At 42.6% G+C, this 22,376-nt stretch overlaps 1 protein-coding gene across 7 annotated transcripts in view; it reads right to left on the bottom strand.

Annotated features, from left to right (window-relative positions):
* TPK1 (thiamin pyrophosphokinase 1) overlaps positions 1–22,376 on the bottom strand; it is a 535,729-nt gene that overhangs the window by 251,601 nt on the left and 261,752 nt on the right. For all 7 annotated transcript variants that reach the window (XM_059728640.1, XM_059728636.1, XM_059728639.1 and 4 more), the window contains one exon: positions 4,385–4,457. In XM_059728640.1, the coding sequence (XP_059584623.1) occupies positions 4,385–4,457 (73 nt within the window). The remainder of the gene's footprint in view (positions 1–4,384; positions 4,458–22,376) is intronic.

Raw genomic sequence — 22,376 nt, 5'->3', positions numbered from 1 at the left:
TGACATGAAACTTTTCCATTGCTTAACATCTGATAAATATATAGGAAAGATATTCAAAAGCACTCGTTGGCCTAGCTCTGCTCCCTATTCACACACAATTTTTCACACATACTTTGCTGCAAATATAATAGTTCCTCCATCTTTTTCTACCCCAATTTCTATTGGAGATAAATAGCTGCAGAATAGAGGTCTGCAACTGACATAGGTACCAACTAGGGCTATGCGAAGCTTTGGTCGCCGATTCGATTTGGCAGAGATTCAGCCCGATTCGGTAGTTGAATCTCCGAATTCAAATCAAATCGAATCAGGAGTCCCTGTAATCTCTCCGAATTGAATCGGAACCCTCCAAATCGATTCGGAGAGATTCGATGATTCGGACATAGACACAGCTTTACATGTTTTTTCTACATACATCAAGGTACCAGGCGGCTTGTGAACGTTGAGATAGTGGGGTGGATGCTGCGCCTCACAGGAGCATGGGGAGGTCCCCAGTGTGCTCAGTATTGGAACCAGAAATGGACCAGAAGCAGCTCTGGCCCACTTCTGGGTCTGCCAGGGAGAGCGCGGGGGGGAACTTTGTACCCCCCTGGCTTGGCAACTAGTGCCTCCTGGGTCTGGGGCCCCCTGCAGCTAATCGCTGAGCCAGGGCCCCTCCCTCCGCACTGCACGCTCCCCCGTCGACCCGGAAGTGGACCAGAAGTACTTCCAGTCCACTTCCAGGTTCACTGCTGAGCATGCAAGGGCCCCCCACACTCCTGTGGGACACTCCTGTGGGACACTCCATCCACCCCACCATCGCAGTGTTCATGAGCTGCGCTTGGTACCTGGAGGTTTGTAGAAAAAAAACATTTAAAGCTGTGTCTATGTCTGAATCGCTGATTCTCTGAATTAGCATCGAATCTTCAGATTCGGATTTGACCCAATCGAATTGGGGACAGTGATCTGAATTAACGAATCAAATCACTGTTCCCAAATCAGGCCGGATTTGAATTGCATATGGCCTGTTTCACACAACCCTAGTACCAACTGTGAGAATATTGAGCTGTTCCAGATATGTTCTCCCTAAAACCTAACCTCTAACACTATGTACTTCCAGGCAGTACATTACATTAGAATTAGTTTTTTTTAAAAACCCCATTCACTGACAAACAAAATCAGGAGGAGACTGTAGAAAGAAAATCTACCAGTTCATATAAAATGCCATGTTCATAAAGCCTAAACTGTAGAAAGACATCTGCTCTTGTGGACTTTACAGACAGTGAACCATTAACAGACTAATACGCTGGTAGGTGTATGCATGTGGTTAGCTGCAATACAAAAAGGAGCAGCAAAAGCAGATAGGAAAGCCTGATGGCCTACTAATGAAAAAGATGGATGGAAAAGCTGGTCTGCCAATCAAGTAGAAATGGATGCATTTGAAATGCTAATTATATTCTAATCTTTGGATATGTGCATAACTCCCCTTAGGTCCCTAAGATTTGCACGTGCATTTCAAAGAGAGAACATACACCCCGCCTTCGATACTATGAGAACAGACTCCAATTTAAAATGTTCTGGCTTCCTATTGAGACCAGGGATACAGCCTGTACAAATTAAATCAGAGCAATATTGTATGCATGGGTGGATCTAGGATTTTGAAAACAGGGGTGTAGATGGTGTGGCACATGGTCACATATAGCATAACACACAATTTTCTCCCATTAGAATCATAGGGCTGATATAGTGGTAAGCCGCAATCAGGTCCCCCCTCAGCCTTCTTTTCTTTAGGCTGAAGAGTCCAAGATCCCTGAGCCTCTCCTCATATGGCTTGCCATACAAATCCCTGATCATACGGGTGGCCCTTCTCTGGACCCTCTTGAGTTTTAGCACGTCCTTGTTGAAGTGCGGCACCCAGAACTGGATGCAATACTCCAGCTGCGGCCACACCAATGTCGAGTGAAGTGGGAGAATCACTTCTTTGGATTTACTGGAGATGCATCAATTGAGGCATGCCAGAGTTTTATTGGTCCTAGCGGCTGCTGCGTTGCATTGATGGCTCATATTCATGCTGGGGTGTATTGTTACCCTCAGATCCCTTTCATTTATAGCACTGGTCAGGTTAGCGATGCCCAGCCTGTAGGTGTGCTGGGGGTTCTTCCTTCCCAGCTGCAGCACTTTGAATTTCTCTATGTTGAACCTCATCTGGTTTCGTTTTGCACAACATGCCAGTCTGTCTAAGTCTGCCTGTATCTGCAGCCTATCTGTGGGTGTGTCCACACAACCCCATATCTTGGTGTCATCCGTGAGCTTGGACAATGGGCTTTTCACTCCCCTCATCCAGGTCGTTGATGAAGATATTGAACAGCACTGGGCCAAGTACCATACTCTGGGGTATGCCGCTGCCCATACCTTGCCAGGACGACGCTGATCCATTCATCTGGACTCTCTGTGGTCTACCCCGCAACCAGTTTCGTACCCTCTTGACGGTCCCACAGTTGAGCCCAATATCTTCCAGTTTTCTGATCAGTACCTCATGGGATACCAGGTCAAAGGCTTTCTGGAAGTTGAGGTTTATTATCTCAACTGCTTTTCTATCGTCCAGGTGATGAGTCACCTGATCACAGAAAGAAATGAGGTTGGCTAGACAAGACCTGCCTGCGATGAAGCTATGCTGGCTGTCATTCTGTATCATGCCTTCTGCAAGTTTGTCACATATAACCTCTTTGATGAATGTTTCTAGGATTTTCCCTGGAATAGAAGTTAAGCTAATTGTAGTTAAAGAGAAACTAAATGCTTTACTGATAGCTAGGGAGCTAGTACTATATTATTCAGTTTAAAATCAGGGCAAAAATAAATATAACTATTAGAATGTGCACTAATTTGCTAGATTTATATATAAAGTATAACCCCCCCAACAAACTAAGCAAAAAAATAGTCAAAATAGTCAAAAGATATTGAATCATTAATTCTGTAGTCATTATAGTTAAACGTTTCCTTCAGATTCATAAAACAAAATCTAGCTTTCTTGAGTGTCTTGACAATGTCTCCAATACTTCAATGTCAGTCATTTCTACACCAGAGATAATGTTACTACACCAGATTTAAGGTTTTAGACAGAGCTAAAAACAGTCTGCATGGCTGTGAAATAGAAGAGAGACATTACTAGGAATGGGTAACAGCAAAACTGCAGAATGAAAGTCTGAACAGTGGAACATCAAGACTATTAAAGATGATTAGAGTATCACTAACACCTATGGAGTAGAGAGAGAGAGATTAGCAGGAATGGAGGAGATGACAATGAGCCATGAAGTCAATTGACTCTCTCAGCACTTCACAAATAGAAAAGCCACTGCCTCTCCCAGTTGGTTTTACAATTTGGGTGAAGCAGGAATCAAAAGGTGGGGGAGGTAGAGGGAGTGACTGCAACTGCACCTCTCCTGGATCTACCTCTGTCCAATACACAACAGCAGGTTAAATACCTGACATGCAAGTCTGAGACCAAGTCAGCCCCCCAGATAAGGAGGACAACTCATCACTTATCTTGTGTTTAACTATTGCCTCTTGTACACATAAGCAGACTTCTTTAAGATCAGGTCACTGCAATATGCCAGCTTTCTTGGAACCGAGGGTAACACTCAGGGCCAGATGTTCTATACAAGTGGATTACTGAAGTGTCATTACATTACAGTATGTTAAAGAAGTCATTTCAAATGCGCTATGGAGTTTAACCAATACCCAAGAACAGGATCTACGAAATGGGCAAATGTTAAAATTAACTGTGTTCATGGAAAACATACTGGCTGCGTTAAGCACAAATTAATGTATGCAGGGATCTGTCCAAAAATCCATTAAAGATGGCACACCATTAGTCAAGCAGTGAGGTAGTTTGAGAATGATTCACTGCTTTGATGTGTGATCAAGGAAGTCACAGAAAAAGACTATATACAGGTTGCTGCTTAAATGATAAAATCATACCATAGCAATCTCATTTCTGACAATAGCTGTAGTGCTTAAATAGCTGTCATCCACAGGAGATTAATTTTACAACCTGATACCTCTGTTCAGGAAAACATTCTTTCAAACACATTTTCAAAAACTTTAGAGTAGTTTCTAGCTGGGAAAATCTCCACAAATACACATCCTGTTGCTTGAGGTTGTGCTGGAGACTAAATTCTAAACTTCAATCCAACCATATAAAAATTGATTTGCTTATTTCAAACACTGCTATTTATTGATTAGAATAGTACCACCCACACACGGCACAAAAGCCTGATCCAGTTTTTAGCACCCTGAAGTCCCCCCACTGGAAGCCAATGTGAACTGAGGATCCTCACTGTGGAGATACTAGTGAATCTGGTCTCACAGTGGTTTAATGTAACAAGTATGTTAGAGAGATTAAATTTACCTTGCCCTTGTAGTATTCCTTGACTTCAGGCCTAATGGAATCAAAGTCACCGCTGATATAATCAGGTAAGAAGCTGAAAGGGAAAACAATGAGCAGTGAAATGAAAAATGTAGGCATCTTATTTTCTTAAATTAAAAAAAAAAAGTTCCCCAGGCAAGAAAATTCTTCTCTCTAGGGGGAAAAAATGTTATTATGAAAGGTCTAGACCTAAACAAAGTTAATTCTAAGGAAGCTAAGCCCTTCATTTAACCTGTGTGCTTGTTGTAATCAGAGGTCCACCATGTCTTAAGGGACAAGTTCTACATCTTTACTCATGCTCACATCCTGAACTGAGTATAGTAGGAGTTCTGCAAACATGTTGGAAGGAGAAGAAAGTGCACTAATCAGCACCCTCTCCATTTACAGCGCACATGTACATTTTCCATACCCTCTACATTGATGGTATGTTGTTGCTTAGTTAACGGGAGTTTTAGAATTTACTGCATCCCGTAATGCTAGTTCTTTTATCAGTAAATAAATGTGATCTAACAGAATGCCTCAGTCCACAGAGTGATTCCGGAAATTAACTCTGATATTGTTGGCAAATAATAAATAAAAATTACACAATGAAGAGATGTAAGGCTGGGTTTCTCAACAAGCATCAAGTGAGGAGGAAGCTCTCTATTTCTGGATGTTTGGATTAGCCCTCTGTTCCTTTAGGACTAATGAGACCTTCAGAGCTTTTGTGGGTTGGCAGCTATAATAGCAAATTTGTTCAATATAACACACAGGGGGTGCATCTACATATTCACATTACTGCAGAGTTGAGTAATTAGCTCTAAAGTAAAGTGGCACCATCTACACATGCACCTGTATTAGGGCACAGTAAATTAATACATTAATTAAGTCCACCGTAGGACTACTATCTTACAGCAGAGTACTTAACTCCACTGAAATGCATGCATAGATGGTGACAGGGGCTGACTGGGGCACAAGGGTGCTAAAGTGCAGGGGCTGCCAGGCGGCTAGCCCCGCACTTTAGCACACACATGTACCAGCCAGCTCTTCTGCCTCCTGACACTGCCACTCAGAGCTGACCCCCCCGGGTCCCCTACCAGCCTGGGGCTGCTCTGCCCAGCTCAAACTGCTGCAGTACCAGGTGCACATGTAAATGCTGTGCCTGGGAGCAGCTGACTCCAGCGCAAAGTGCGCCAAGTTTATCATGTTGCTTTAATGGCACATGCAGATGCACCCAGGAACCTCTTGCATATATTCTAGCCCCAGAAATTTTTTTAAGCTAGCTAAGCAAATAATAAACCTGCATAAAGATCTATTTAATTTTGTTTTTCATTCTCCTAATGATTTAGTACACTAGAAATATGATGAATAAGTAAAGTTTGGTTAATTTCTTACCTACTATGTTGTGCTCAAATCTACTGCATGAGATGCAGGATTTATTTTTTTCTTTATCTGCAGAGTGCTATATTATGCACTACATTAATGTACCACTGTTCTAATGAGATGTCAACATTGGTTTTTGAGAGGGTTTGTTTTTCAAGCTCTTATTGATGTTCTCTGGTTCTGTTTTTTCTTGTTTTTACTTGCCACTGATAAGTACTCCTAAAAATTAATGAGGCTTAATGTTTTGGAAACATAATCACATTAAATGAAGTATACACCTTGAATGTTTAAGACCTGTAAGAATATCACCTAAAGCACTAACAATATCTTTCCAAATGTCATACTGTTTTTGCTTTAAACAGCACGGCAACTAAAATTTGGGGGTATTAATTAGTTTACCTTCATCACTCTGCCTTTTTTTTTCTTTTTATTTGTAGGTTTCAAAGTACAAGAAACAAACAGTTTTTATACCTCATTATCATTTCTCAATATATAAAGAAACCTTAACTATGCCATTTAAACTAGCATTAAAACATTTTTGGAAAAAACCCATCTTGCTAGAATCCTGTAATTTTAAGAAGTTTAGATAAGAAAGAGAGAAATGAAAAAACCCCAAGACTGAATTATGGAAGTGGTGGTCACTTCTCTAGATAAGACTGAATCAAATTTTGAAATTAAAATAGAGATTTGACCATTTCCTAACAAATGAAGCATGCAACATCTTTCCCAAACATTACTGAACCTACTGCATAATAAGCAAGAGTGTATCCAAGTAAGCTGATTTAAAATAATTTAAACTCATAAATCATTAGAGCAAACCCTTAAAGTAACATGGCACCATGTGCCAGGACAAATTTTCTCCCAATTGATCTACATAGAGTATCAGAGACCTTCATACTTCCCATATGATTAGCACTCAGTGAAATCTTCTGCCCTGAATGTTTTTTTTTTAAAGGAGTAATGAACATTTGCTGTAATTATTCTTTATGACTGAAAGTTTCTTCATCATAAATAGCTGACAAGCATGCCAAATTATCCCATCTAGAACCACCTAATTTCAAAATGACTGGTATCTGTTATTATTCTTGATAAATATCATGCCAAAGGGTGTGCCTTTCTAATGACTACAATTTCCAATTATTCCTAATGGAAGCGAAGCCATGTTATTCTCAGGAAAAAAAGACAGGTAGGTGTCTGATCTGTCCAGGTTTTTCCAAAGACAAAGTGTATATTTAAAAGAACATTCAACACTTTAGGAACCATTTTTTGCTTCCAATGACAAAAATAATTGCACCTGATTTGCAACTAAGAATTAGGTTCCCACACTTCTGGACAAGTAGGACTAGACCTAGTTAGCTTTATGAGTATATGTTAGTCCTTGGCAACTAGGTTGCTGCCTGTTTACCATATTTTTTTGAATATAAGATGACCCTGAAAATATGTGACCCCCCCAATAATTAGATTCTATATATGGAAAATGTATAAATCTGTTATAATTTTCCAGGTATAGAATTCAATTATTGGAGGTATGCCTTTTATTTGTCCCTCCCCCGCTGCTACCTGGGGAGTAAGGTAGCCCCTTGCCCTCTGCCCACCAGTCCTGCAACCTCTCCCCCCTGCAGCCCCTTCCCCTCTTCTGTCAGACCCTGCTCTCCCTGAGCACATGGAAGTGAGGGACAAATTTGAAAACACTGACTTTGAATGAAACATGTCTACAGTAATTTAGGAAATCCAGAATTGATGCATTTTACCTTCTTTGAAAATGCTACAAATGTTATCACAGGCACTCCATAAACACTTTTAAGCAGCACTTTTGTACCTACTTACATATAGTACAAACTATGCATAAAATTAATGCAAAGCCAAAAGTTTCATACAGTTCATTGGGCTGAGCCCAAGCAGACTCAACAGCATTTCAAGGAATCATGACCCCAGAATTCAGCACTGCTCAGTATGTGTGTGTACTCTGGATACCCGCATAAAGGATCCAGGTGCTAATTAGACCTCTTCACCCATGACTGAAACCATGTGTTTTTGTTACAAGTCTTGGGATCCTCCAAAAATGTATATGCAGGTGAGGTGAAGGGCAACCTTGTCAGGCTTCATCTCATGGAGAGCAGGGCCACGCTAATCATATATAACAGGCTAAGAAGGGGATGACGCAAGGATTCAGGGTGAATTGTTTGGGGCCCTGTTTGGTGATGTTTGCCAGACATTTAAGGCTGGAATCATTGGAAACGGGAAAGAATGGCACAAGTCAGCTACGGGAGTGAAGAGAAAGTTGAAATGTATTCAATGTAGTGTTCACCATGACTCAAAAAAGAGTTGGCGCTGAGGGGGACTGAACATACTGGACACTAGCATATATTTGATTCAGATGGGCTGTACTAACCTATCTTTGTAGTAGGTTTCCATCAGTATGGGCCCAAAATGGGCCATGTGTTTTACAGTCATGCTTAGTGTTGGCTGCATTTAACCCATTTCATAGTTGGTTTCCATTACTGAGCACCTGCTGCTTGCTTTTGCAGCAGTGTAATAATAAACAATGTATTTAATGAGGGTTTCTTGTATGCAAATGTAAGACAAGAAGCTTTTCCCCCAGTGCTGACTAGGGAAAAAAATCTCATCCTTTATTTGAGTAAATATGGTACTTGAGTCTTGGTGAACTAAAAAAAAATCTCTCAAATGCCTTAGAAGTTAAAAGTGAACTCCTGTCCTTTGGTCTTTTCTTTCCTACTGATATATGAGAAGCCAGTCAGACAATGTTCACTTCAGACAGTACAGTGGTGCCACTGTACATTGACAATGGTGCCAAAGTAAACCCTTACCCTTCTCTTCTGTTGTGGCCCCTCTACCCTTCTAAGAAGAATAAAACAATTTTATGGGAAGCAACTGATGCCACACTAATGTTTATGATTTCCCAAATTTCATTAGCTTTTTCAAAATGTACCTTGCTCAAATACTACATATATAGACATCTTAAATTATCAGAAAGGTCAGCCTTGTACTCATCATTTTATTGTGCTTTGTTCACCTACCATAATTGCAGTGTTTTTTTCTAACAATTAAACTTTGTTTCCCCTAAATGGATGTTTCAAGAGACATATTAATGGTATAGTGGAGAATTAGAAAAGTACACTTTAAACAAAATGCATCCCCTCTAAGTGGAATTTTGCTGCAGAGGTTTTAATTTCATTTAAATTGAAAACAACTTAGAAACATCTATCAGCTCCATTTCTATCCATGAAGCAGTAAACTTAAGAAACAAGTACAAGTATGAAACAGGGAACAGCTCTGCTGTATCTGTAGAGCACCCTGCTATAGCTTCTGATAAAAAATACCTAAGGTAGTCTCCCCATCTTAAAAATGCCACTGCTAACTAAGCTCAGCTGCATCTAAGGGTATGTCTATTTAAACCTCTATTGCATAGACAAAATCACAGACAAAAACAACAAACACAAAGACAAAAACAAACCCTACCCATGTCATGCACTGAAAAAAATGTTGCATTGCACTTGAAAGCATGTCCCACACTGATATCCTGAGAACAGCCTTCGCCAGATGTGCTGAAATACAACTATGCAACAATATTTAACTATGCAGTGCATATAAAGATCTTGGAAAGCAAATCGTATGAGGAGAGGCAGAAGGAAATAGGCATGTTCAGCTGTGGAAAAGGCACTTAAGAGGCAATATGATAGCAGACTTCAAATACTCAAAGGACTGCCATAAAAAGAGGGAAATCACCTTTTTTCTCTCGATGCAAAGAGCAGAATGCAGACCAATAGCTTGAAGTTGCAAAATAGGAGTTCAGGAAAAAATTCTTCACTGTTAGTACAGTGAGACACTGGAAGAGACTGTTTAGGGAAGTTGTGAACTCTCCATTACTGGAGTCAGGCAAGGTTCTTTGGGTAGATGTGATATTTTTTATTAGACCAACTGAGTAGTTGGAAAAAAGTTTTTTGCAAGCTTTCAGGCACAGAGGTGTTCAAAAGGTTGGGTGGGCACTAGTCACGGATGATATAGGTGTAGTTATACCTATGTTCTCCTATGGTATTTCCCATGCTTCTGGGACTTGCTGGTTGCTGCGTGGTGCTCAGAGGGAATACAGACCCTTTCCTTTCTGCTGCATGGCAGGGGCCCCTCCTACACATTTACACGTATCATGTAACTAATGGGCCAATTGAACAATTAATTTAGACTGGTTACACCTGAAAATTAACTATTGGGCCTTAAAAGGGTCCAACCAGCTATAAAGTTATTGCTGGAAAATATGTAATAACTTTATAGTTGGTTTCTACCCAGCTTTAATTTGCACGTGTAGCTAGGTCTGCCCCTATGGCTGTGAGCCACATCAGCTAAAGGGGCTCCCAGCCACAGGGGTGCACCATGCACAGCTGGCGTTGGGAGTCCTGCAGCTGCCGGGATCCTCCCTCTTGGCAGCACCCCACAGCTGAGGACTCTGGCTCCCAGCAGTGCCCCACAGATGCTGGTAACCAGAGTCTAGAGCTGGCAGTGCCCCACAGGTGCTGGGTCACAGAGTATAGAGCCACAGGATTATGGGTTCCAGCAGTTTTGGGGTGCTGTAGGAATCCAGAGTCCAAACCCTCAGGACTCTGGACCTGTCCATTTTGGGGCTCACAGCTGTGATAACTTCTTACTTGCTGGTGCAGGGGGAGCCCAGGATTATCATCCCGGGTTCCCCCTGTAACAGCAATAAGGCATGATAGGATTTGATGCTGCATCCCACAATCTCTAGTCCTGCCATGCACATGTGGCATGGCAGGAGGCATGATTGTGTGGATTGTGCATCAGATCTTATATCATGCCTTTACCTGTACATCAAGAGGGGTCCGGGAATTTTTTCTTAAGCCCTCCTCATAGGCATTGGGTGCTGGTTACAGATAAAGCTGGGGATTTTGACTAGGGTATGTCAGTGCTCCTGCTGGGACTTCAAGCTGGAGGTTCCTGGCTAGAGGTCTTCCCCTCTACTCAGGGTCAGACTGATTGCCATATTTGGGGTCAGGAAGGAATTGTATTATGGTTAGACTGGTATGAACTGCTTGGGGCAGGGTACTTTCTAGATATCTCACCTGGATCTGGAATATATCAGGGCTTCAGGACTACTTGCAGGAACCACCTGATGGCCTGCATGATGTTACTGAAACATCTCTTTGCTGCTTCCCCCCAACTTTGGACAAACAAAAAACAAGCAAGGAAAAGTGTTTAAGCACTCCTGAAGATCACAAAGGGTACGCAATGGACAAAACTTTGCACCTGCATGGTATACCCAACGGCCAATACAAAACAATCCAATTCAATGTCCAGATGATAGACACCTTATAGTTTATTAGCAGGCAAACCAAGCAATGTAAACCTTCTTGGCATTAAGGGCCAAATTGTATCTGCTTTCTGAAGGTGATTAGTCCCTCTGACTTTTACAGAGGTATTCACCTGAGCAAAGTGAGCAGGACTTAGCTCCAGTTTTCTTCTCTTTCCACAGACCACAATGAATACAACACATTGTTACAGCAGTGGGGTTCTAGAGCACTTCATCTTTGAAAAGCTGCATTAACTGATAAAGAAAAGCAAGTTACTCCAGTACAGATGGGAACCCAGAGAAAACCAAACAACAGTAAAGTAATATTATCACATGTTGATAAAAAGCTATTATACTGTTTTGCTTTTAGGAATTTTGCTTTCTTTGTTATCCATATTCCAAAAGCAAAAGTCATAATAATAAAATTAAAAAAGGAAAAAGATGCAGTATACAATATTCCAGACAGACCAGGGTTTGCTTTGGTTATGCTCTCAAGCATAATGCGTCATCACCACTAGCAGCTAAATGAATGAAGACAGACTGTTGAGTTTACCAGAATGGGAGAAAGACATGGAGGTATGTCAGAAAAAAAGTTTAACAAGGAGGGTCCGTCCATAAATACAAAAATGGGACTCCTTATAAGTGAGTATTCTTTAAAGTAGGGGAGCAGCCCTGCCTTATGACTGTTTTAATACTTTGACACATTATGCTCCCCCCCACAACTTCAATACGTCTTTGTGTAGGAGTGCAATCAAATATAAAATAATAATTTATTTTTTCAGTGGCATTTCTAGGGCACAGCCTTTAGTGGGGGAGACCATTAATTTGCCCACGAGAGCAAGAAATATCTAATTCCTCTCCAGCCCACTGCACAAATTTTCATTTCTGAGCACTCAAGAAGATGCAATCTGCTACATTTTAGAATCACATTTTTATCAATCTTATTACCCCTTAATTATTACTTCAGACACAAGTTAATGACTACACACAACTGGCCTTTCTCCTCCCACTTACAATGGCATCTGTAAGAAATGGGGTCATTCCATTCAACCTAATGGAAATTAGAAAAGTGTAATATTTGAGAGAGATCATAATCAGGCCTAGTAAGCCTGACGTGAACACATACAGCATTGATGAGTAATACCCCAGCTAGGTAACAAAGACCTTTCATGGACTTGGGTCCATTAGAGTTCCTCCTTCTCTTCACCCCATACACCGATCCTCCATATTTCAAACTATTTTATAACACTAATGGGCACATTATTGTTGGCTATGGTGTTACTAAGTATGCCTTATCAAGGGACAATTTGGTGATCTGAAGTGGTCAGAATACTTCTCTAGTGCTTCTAACTACATTTTTATAATCCATGATGTGACTTTGGCAAACAGAACATTCTCTGAAGTTATTACACAGAAAGGTTTAATTAGCTGAACGAGAAAGTGCAACTCTATCAGAAGTTTCCAGGTGCATCCCAAAACATCTATTTTAGGAAGAAGAGATTCTGGTTGGCCAACTTTATAAAATGCTAGGGCCCTGCTTAAAAAAACAAGTGAAGAAACCAAATTCTAGCTAGCTAACCTAGTTTTAAAATCTAAGGGGTCATAACCAAAGTTGGGTTAACTAGGTGTTTTTTGTAGATAAACAGGCAGTGGCTATTTACAGATAAAACTTCCTTTGCACAGTAAGTATAACCTGTGGCTCCAGTTCCACAGACACTGGACACAGAGCTTACTACTACACAAAACTTATACAGCCCTTCAAAGCAAGAGGAGGAAGTCAACAAGGCCCTCCTTAACAACTGACAGAACCTTCCAAATTGCAGGATTTGGCTCTTATTGGGGACTTTAATTATCAGGACATCTGTTGGGAGGAAAACAGCAGTGCACAAGAAGTCCAAGAGATTCCTGGAGTGTCTTGGGGATAACTTTTTTATTCAGATGGTAGAAAGGTCAGGGTGGTGGGGAAGCTCTTCTTGACTTACTGCTCACAAACAGGAATTGGTTGAGAATGTGAAAGTGGAAGGTAATTTGTGCGACTACGACTATGAAATAATGAAATAATAAAGTTCAAGTTCCTAAGAGGAGAAACTAAGGAAAGACTTCAGGGAAGACTTCAGGGAACTGGTGGGCAAGATCCCTTGGGAGGCAAGTCTGAGGGAAAAGAGTCTAGGAGGTTTGGCTGTGCTGTAAAGAGGCCATATTAAAGGCACAAGAACAAGCTATCACAAGGAAGTAGAAGAATCAGACATGCAACAAATCGGCCTGGCTAGACAGTAATCTCTTCAATAAGCTGAAACTCAAAAAGGAACTTTATAAAAAGTGGATACTTGGTCATAGTACTAAGGAAGAATATGACAGTATTGCACAGGCATGCAGGGAGAAAATGAGGAAAGCCAAAGCACAATTTGAGATGCAGCTGGCAAGGGATGTAAAAGAAATAAAAAGGGATTATATAGGTATGTCAGAAGTAAGAGGAAGACAGGAGATTCTATAGGTACCTTATGGAATACGGAAGGCAATCTGGTCACAGGTAATGCAGAGAAGGCAGAAGTATTTAATGCCTTTTTATCTTAGTTTTCACAAAAAAGAGGCAGCTACCAGATGACAAGTGCAGTTGGAAGCTGAGTTAAAAAAAAAGACAAACAGCAGAGAGTAGGTAGTTGTTTTCAAGTCAGCAGAACCAGATGGTGTGCACCAAGGGTACTGAAGAAATTGGCATGGTAATTTCAGAGCCCCTGACTATCCTCTTTGAGAACTCATGGAGTCTGGGTAAAGCCCAAATGACTGGGAAGAGCAAATACAGAGCCCCTTAAAGAAAGGGAAAAAGGAGGATCCAGTGAACTTCAAACCAGTTAGTATGACCTCTATACTCAGAAAAAATAATGGAGCTGGTTTTCAAGGAATCCATTGTGAAGCATTTAGAGGAGAATAAGGTAATCAGGAACAGCCAGCATGGATTCACCAAAAACAAGTCATGCCTCACCAACCTGATTTCCTTTTATGATATGGTGACAGGCTCTGTGGATGTGGGGAGAGCAGTGGGTGTGGTATACCTTAACCGCAGTGAGGCTTTTAACACTGTCTCCTAAAACAGGCATATTAACAAACTAAGGAAATACAGACTGGATGGAATACTGTAAGGTGGATAAACAACTGGTTGAATCATCGTACGCAGCAAACAGTCCCGAACAACATAATGTCTAGTTTTGAGGAGATACCAAATGGGATTATACAGGGCTCTATCTTTGGTCCAATATTGTTTAATGTCTTCATTAATGATTTGGATAATGGGATCAAGTACCTGCTTAGCAAATTTGCCAATAACACCAAATTGGGTGGAAGTGCGGATACTCTAGAGGGTAGGCATTAACAAACATCTTATGACCTTCTGTCTTAAGCTCAGCAACATCCAGTACTCCACTGTAATCAGTGTATAGGCCCCAATGATTGATGTTGATGATAATGTTGAAGAACAGTACTCCAACCTTGGCCATGTGCTGACTAGTATTTGCAAGGAAGACAAGATCATTCTCCCTGGTGACCTCAGTGCCAGAGTCAGACCTGACCTGGAATTCTGCAGTGGCACCATTGGGAAGAAGAAGTAGGGAAAGGGAAGTCCAGTGGCATCCTTCTCCTGAGCAAATGTTCAGAGCACAGTCTTATCATTATGAACATCATCTTCAAACAGACTGACAAATACAAGACCACCTGGAGACACCCTCACTCTAAGCACTGGCACCCCTTTGACTTTTTATTGTTAAAGCCTGTGATCAAACAGATGTCCATATCACATGAGCCACAAAAGGAGTCAATGACTGCTGGACAGATCACCATCTTGTCAGATCCACTACGAACATCTAGTTTGCTCTGAAACACCAAAAACCAGCCAAAAGCTGTGTGAAGGATTCTCAACACCAAATCTCTTGAAGTATCTCCAACAGCATCTCTGTGGAAAGCTCTCTGTCCTGTCTACAAATAAAGGTGGCAGTGAGGAACTCTGGAAGGGGTTTAAAGCTGCCATCCGTAAGTCTGGCATCCCATCACGAAACCAATATCAACAAGGCTACTGAACCAGATAGCATACCTGCTGAAATCTACAAAACTTGCAATGAGGAACTGGTACTGAGATGCCACTAATTTACATATCTGGAACAACAAAAAGAACTGGGGACCTAAGGAATGTCAGCATCATGACTATTTTCAAGAAAGCAGATAAATCTGTATGTGGGAACCATTGAGGTATCACCTTTCTTTCCACAGCAGGGAAAATCCTTGCCCGCATCCTCCTGAACCATCTTCTACCTCTTGCTGAGGAAGTCCTGCCAAAATCTCAGTATGGCTTCAAAAACATCCTGTGGGGTAACTGGTTGATCTCTGTTGCCTGGCAGGTCCAAGAGAAGTGTCAGGAGCAACACCAGGACTTGTATATGGCTTTCATGAACCTCATGAAGCCCTTTGATCCCATCAATTGTGAAGCCTTGTGGAAAGTACTGGCCAGATTTGGATGTCTAGAGAAGTACATCAAAGTCCTGAGGCTTCTCCATCACCAGTTGACTGGCACCACTCTATGTAGTGGATTGGAGACACATCTGTCATTCAAACTGGCGTCAAGCAAGAATGTTTCATTGCCCCAACTCCATTCTCCATTTTTCTGACAGTCATCTTGGTTCTCCTAGAAGTGACAAAGAGTACTGAGTGGATGGAGGGTTCTTCAATCTGGGACCTTTTTGGTCAAAGACCAAAGTACTCAAAACAACTGCCTTTGATCTTCAATATCCTGACGACTGTGCCATCTTTGTGCATGCTGAGGAAAACCTCCAAACCAGGCCAGATCTTTTCAGAGAAGCCTAGCAAGCTTTGGGCCTCTGTCATAATATCAAGACTACAGTCCTCTATCAGCCTGCCTTGGGCCATGAATGTGACCTCTCTCCTCAAATTTTCATCAAGAGAAAGACCCTGGAGATAGTTGAGCACTTCCCCAGGACAAGATCCAGCATGAAAGTGCCTCCTTTGGGAAAGGAGTGTAGGTTGTAGCCGTGTTGGTCTAAGGACCTAGGCTGACAAGGTTCTTTGGGTAAATCTGATATCTTTTATTAGACCAACTTAAATATTTGGAAAAAAAATTCTTAGCAAGCTTTTGGGTTTAAAAACCCTTCGTCAGGCTGAGGAAACCTCTGCAGTTGGTGTGTGTTCTTCCCTGCCTGACATCTGACTCCCCAGGTACCTCTCCACTATTTACCTGCTACATTCAATCCCCTTCTCTCTTCCCCCACCACCCAGCATGTCTCTCACCCACTGACTCCTCAATTTACATCTTCATTGACTGCCTGTCTTGCATGCATACCAGCCCAGCCTCTGGGTTCTTTTGGGAAATGGCTTCATTGTGCTTTTATCCATTGTGGTTTCCATAAAGACATCAAGATCTAGGTCTACAAAGCAGTCATCATCCCTACTGTCCTGTATGGTGAGTAAAACACGGTGACCTACCAATGTCAACTCAAGAGTCTGGAGATGTATCACCAACAATGCCTCTGGAAAATCCTCCACATTAAATGGAAAGTTTGGCACACAAACAACAGAATCCTTATTGAAGCCCATGCTACCAGTATTGATCCTTAAGCACCAACTTCACTGGGCCAGACACTATGGGCACTTACACACGTGGAGACCCTGCTTCGACACACTGAAAAATCCAGCACGTTGGAGCAGACTTGATTAATTGAGTTTGCTGGAGCACGTAAATTGAAGCGCTCTGGCAGCCTCATGTATCACATGTATCAGCGGCACAGAGGGCCTCTGCGCTGACAAAATGGTGGTGGCGCGCTCTAAACTAAAACATGTTCGATGTATATTATTTCAAAGTGCGCCACTGCCATTTTCTCAGTGCGGGGATGTGCTGTGCTGCTGATACACGATGCAGAGGCACTTTTAATTAGCATGGTCTGCTAATTAAAGGCACCTGGCGCCACATCTAGACCATGTATAAAAATGCCCCATGTGTGGATGCCTAACTCTCTACTTCCAAAACAAGTGCTTTACTCCCAGCTTAGCAATGGCCTGAAATATTGTGATAGGCAAAAGAAATGCTATATGGACATACTGAAAGCATACCTCAAGAAAATGGGTGCCAATGTCAGGAGCTGGGAGGAGCTGGCCAACAGACTCCAATGGCACTGCAACTGTAACCAGGCGGCAGCCCATTTCAAGGTAAAGCATCTTGCCCATGAAGGAAAGATGAGATAGCAGAGAAAGGAAAAGAAGATAAATTCTGCTCTCCCTAGGAGAAAAACCTGCAACTTCTGCAGACAGATCTGTGGCTCAGGGATAGGACTCTTAAGTTGCCCCAAGATGCATCAATGAGCCATGTTATAGATCATCCCCAAATCAAGGTATTGCCACTGAGTCCTAGAAGCCATAATAACTTGGATAGACTGGAGACAGGGTCACCAATCAATGAGATGAGATCCAACAAGGACAAGTGCAAAGTCCCACACTTGGGATGAAATAACTGCAGGTATAAATACAGACTGGTGAATAAGTGGCTAAGCTGCAATACTACTGAGAAGGACCTGGGATTAGAGAGTAGACCATAAACGGAATATGAGCCAACAGCATGTTCTTGTTGCAAAAAACAGGTAACAGCATACTGGGTTGTATTAACAGGAGTGTCACTTGCAAATTAAGGGAGGTGATTCTTTCACTCTGTTCAGCACTGGAGAGGCCTCACCTGGAGTACTATGTCCAGTTTTGGGCCCTTCACTTCAAGATGTATGTGGACAGTTTAGAAAGAGCCCAGTTCAGGGCACCAAAAAAAGATTAGGGGCCTGGGAAACAAGGAAAGACTATTAGGAAAGGCTGAAAGAGCTAGGGTTATTTAGTTTGGAAAAGAGAAGACTTTAGGAGGATTTGATAAGTCTCCAAATACTTGTAGGGTGATTAAAGAGAAGATGGAGATAGGATATTTCTGTGGCCATTGGGGACAGAATAAGGACTAATGGCCTCAAGGGAATTTAGGTTCGAGATTATGAGGAACTTCCTGACTAAGAGGATAGTCAAGCATTGGAATGGGCTGCCTAGGAAAGTTGTGGGATCTCCATCTTCGGAAGTTTTCAAAATCAGGTTACTTGGCTGGGATAGTACATGTGCTGATACACGCGATACGTGAGGCTACCAGAGCGCTTCCATTTACATGCTCCAGCAGACTCAATTAATCAAGCCTGCTCCAACGTGCTGGACACTTGGCTGGGATAGTTTAGTCAGGGAAGATCCTGTCTTCAGCAGGGGGCTGGACTAGATGACCCTACGAGGTCCCTTCCAGTCCTACTTTTTTATGGTTCTATGTCCAGTTAGTAAAAAAATGATTATTAACACTAGTGGCATGTTGAGTCCAAAGTGTTTGCAGGACGTGGCCATTTATTAACTCACTATCATAAAGGGCCAAACATGACTTTCTATCAAATTAAAAAAAACCAAAACCCACAATTTTAGAAGTCATTTTATAATAAAATATAGTGCTGTCTCCTTAAATAAATTACTCTGACATAAATGCTCAGTTCTGTCATTAATTCAGTTACAGTTTCCTGGTACTATTGAATTTTCTAGTGATGTAGTAGTACCTTTAGTACATAATTGTGTGCAATTAACCTGTTTTTAAATAAATGTTAGCATCAGACACCTGAACATTTAAAGAGCGTACCAAGGGTACACTTAGTTTCCTTCAATTAGAACACAAGCAACAAACTATTTTCTACATTTCACTTATATGACTTGGTGGCCATGGAGTAGGCTTGCCTTCCTTGCTCAAAAATTTGCATTTTTTAAAATCTTAGGATAAATCACTGAGTTTGAGTCATCCCCACATAATAGCACAGTGAAGATGAGGCATTTCAAGTTTTATCACAAGGCCACTAAGGCCAATTCTTGCTTCCGTCAGGGATTGACCTTAACGAGTTTACCTATTAGTCCAAGAGTGCATTTTCTTTCTTGAGTTTTTACCTGCAGATGGAGTTCACGTGAGGTTTACAAGCACAGCAAAACATTCAGTTGAGTTGAACTGCCTGCTCAGATGAATGGCAGGCCATATCTCATTAACATACTACCCAATCCTGGCAAGGCAGTTCCTAGAAACACCAAGGCATGAGCTCTCAAGCTTTTTCATACTACGATTCACATCTTAAGACTGAGACTGGATGTTTCTCCTTCCATTCATGATTCCCATGATCTACATCCCCACCCATGTGAAACTACTACCCTTTAGTCACTATCATTTGTATCAGGGCTGTGCGAAGCTTCGGTAGCTGATTTGATTTGAAGAAGATTCGACCTGATTTGGGGACTGAATCTCTGAATCTGAATCGAATTGGGAGACCAAGAAAAAGCTTTGAATTGATTCAAAGCATCCGAATCGATTTAGAAAAGCTTCGGAAAAAGATTCAGCCAATTCAGAGATTCGGTCATAGACTAAATAGGCAGCTGACAGCTGCCTCCAGCTGGTAAGTCTGTTGGGGTTGGGGGAGAGAGAAGGGAAGGGGCTTGGGGGAGGGAGGGATTGAGGCTGGGACAAGCTTCCCAGCTGGGGCAGGGGAGCACATTACATGCAGGGGCGCGGGGGGTGGGGGGGCGTGATGTGGGTACAGCAGCACTGGGAGCTCTGCCCTGCTGACGCTTGCCTAGCTGGGGAGGTGGGGGCAGCAAGATGCAGGCACAGCTCGCTCTGGGCAGAAGGGGGCAAGTGGCAACAGGGCAGAGTCCCCACTCCCAGCACTGCTGCGCCAGCATCCCGCATTTTCCACACCAGCTGGCAAGCAACAACAGGGCAGAGTCCCCACTCCCAGTGCTGGTGTGAGTACGGTAGTACTGGCAGTTGGGGCCTATGCCCTGCTGCTGCCCAGAGCAAGCTGTGCCTGCATCGCACCCCCCTGCGCTGGCTGGGCAAGCAGCAGCGGGGCATAGACCCTGTTGCTCCTCCCGCCAGTGCAGAGGCAGACACAGCCAGCCCCATCCCCTGCCTGGCCCCAGCCTAGTCCCGACACTTAAGGAAAAAAAAGAAAAAGAAAGAAAAAAGCCCCACACTCATTGGCTCGGGCAGCAGCGATTGGGGCTTCTGGGCACTTGTGGTAGAGCTCCCCCCCCAGCATGGAGTAGTGGGGAGCAGTGGGTATGGACCCCCCCAACCTGGGACCTGCGTGGCAGCTGCCTCATGGCACAGGTGCAGCATGGGTTGGCAGGGTGCCACATGCTGCCTGGGAGCTGGGGCCACTGGGGCTGAGAGCTGCCAGGCTCCAGATGACATGTGAAGCTGCCCAAGCTCCCAGGAGAATTGAACTGAGGGCTGGGAAAGTGAACTGGGGGCTGGGGAATTGAACATGGAGCTGGAGAATCAAACTGGGGTCTGGGGAATTGAACCAGTTCGATTGAACCAGTGCGATGCAGGTGCAGGTTGCTCTTTAATCTCTCCGAATCAAATTGGAACCCTCCGAATAGATTCAAAGAGATTCGGTGACTCGGATATAGACACAGCTTTAAATGTTGGAGTGTCCCATAGGAGCGCAAGGATGTCCCCAGCGTGCTTGGCAGCAGACCCGAAGTGGACAAGACGTACTTCTGGGTCTGCCGGGGAGTGCGGGGGGGGGGGGGCGTGCCATCCCCAGCTCAGCAACTGATGCCTCCTGGGTCTGTGGGAGCACCCAGGGTCCCCCCATGATTGATCACTGAGCCACAGGAGGGGTGGGAGGGGCTCCCCGTGTGCTCGGCAGCGGACCCAAAGTGGACTGGAAACACTTCTGGTCCAATTCCGGGTTGGCCGCTGAGCATGCAGGGGCCTCCCCCCATGCTCCTGTGGGATGCTCCATGCACCCCAGCATCCCAGGGCTCACAAGTCATGCCAGGTACCTCGAGGTATGTAGAAAAAACATTTAAAGCTGTGTCTATGGCTGAATCGCTGATTCTCCGAATCAGCATCGAATCTTCAGATTCAGATTTGGCCGAATCAAATCGGGTACAGTGATCCGAATCAACAAATTGAATCACTGACCCCGATTCGGGCTGAATCTGAATCGAATATGGCCCGTTTCACACACCCCTATTAAACAGATATAGAGATGCTTTGCTAAACTGATACCTTAGGCCCTGATCCTGCACTGAGCTCAAATGCTCAAAAGACATAGAGGTTATGCAGGTGAAGGCATCCTCATGCACAGGGAATAGTACAGGATCAGGCCCCTATCTCTTTGCTGTTCAAGTTGCTTTTTGTGTGTGTAAACATTCACCCACAAGGAGCAGACTGGCTGATGTTCAAATTCTTGCCATTTTCCAAGGTTCTTCCTTTTGGGGCCATATTTTTTTCTTTCTAGTGACTTACATCACAATAATTATTAAATTGCTTGGGGGGGGACTTAGCAGAGAAGAGTTATGTATTTCTTACCAGAAAAAACAGAAGGGAAACAATCCTACAAAAATCTGTTTAAAATAAATATTTATCCTGAAGACATGAAGGTTTAAGAAAATATAAATAGTGTCTGTACATAACATGCCCTTATCTACAGGACAAGCTGACTTCCATACGGTTAGAGAAAATAGCTTCTGCTCCAAGCTCTAACTTGGTAACAAGTCAACCACTGTGAAGAAAATCCTTCCTATCTTAATTTAAACCTTTTCCTTTCTCAGTGGTCATGAGGATATATTTAAGCATTTGGGTGTAGTCTATATTTCTTCAGTCTTATCTAAAACAACAATTAACTTTGCTTAATTTTAAAAGCAAACAGTAAATTCTAGGTTCTGAAATTTTCCTAAAAAAATAAAGAATAAAAAACCCTGATCCATTATTTTAATAATGTGAACAAGAGAGACAATGGAAACTGTGGAAAAAAAAACTTTTATTTTATTTGTTTAACAACTGTAAGGTTGATATTTGAAAAGTTGGTAAAAGATGGGAGCTATATTAAACCATTTGTGGTTGTCTTCTGATGCAGCTGTTATGCACTGGTAGAACATGCTGATATTCTGCTGGAACATTAGCATTTCACAGGTGGCTACACCTGGTATACAGAGCAACACTGAAGCACATAGAGAGGCAGAATAAATAGCTATATGTTCAAAGTGTGAGTAAAGTCTAGGCTGGTGCTTAGTAAGCTTTATAAACAATTGTCTTTATTTTGAAACCATACACTTCAAACAAAATACATTTTAATTTCCATGTAATTTCATTATAGTGTGTGTCAAACTCACTAGAACTGGCATTTGGGAAAAGTAAGAGACCAATAGCAAGAGGGTGTTGGGGAAGGGAGGGGATTT

Source organism: Alligator mississippiensis, chromosome 5, assembly GCF_030867095.1.
Source record: "Alligator mississippiensis isolate rAllMis1 chromosome 5, rAllMis1, whole genome shotgun sequence".
Classification (NCBI taxonomy): Eukaryota; Metazoa; Chordata; order Crocodylia; family Alligatoridae; genus Alligator; species Alligator mississippiensis.
The sequence above is the reverse complement of the archived record's forward strand: the minus strand, read 5'-3'. Positions and strand labels throughout refer to the sequence as shown.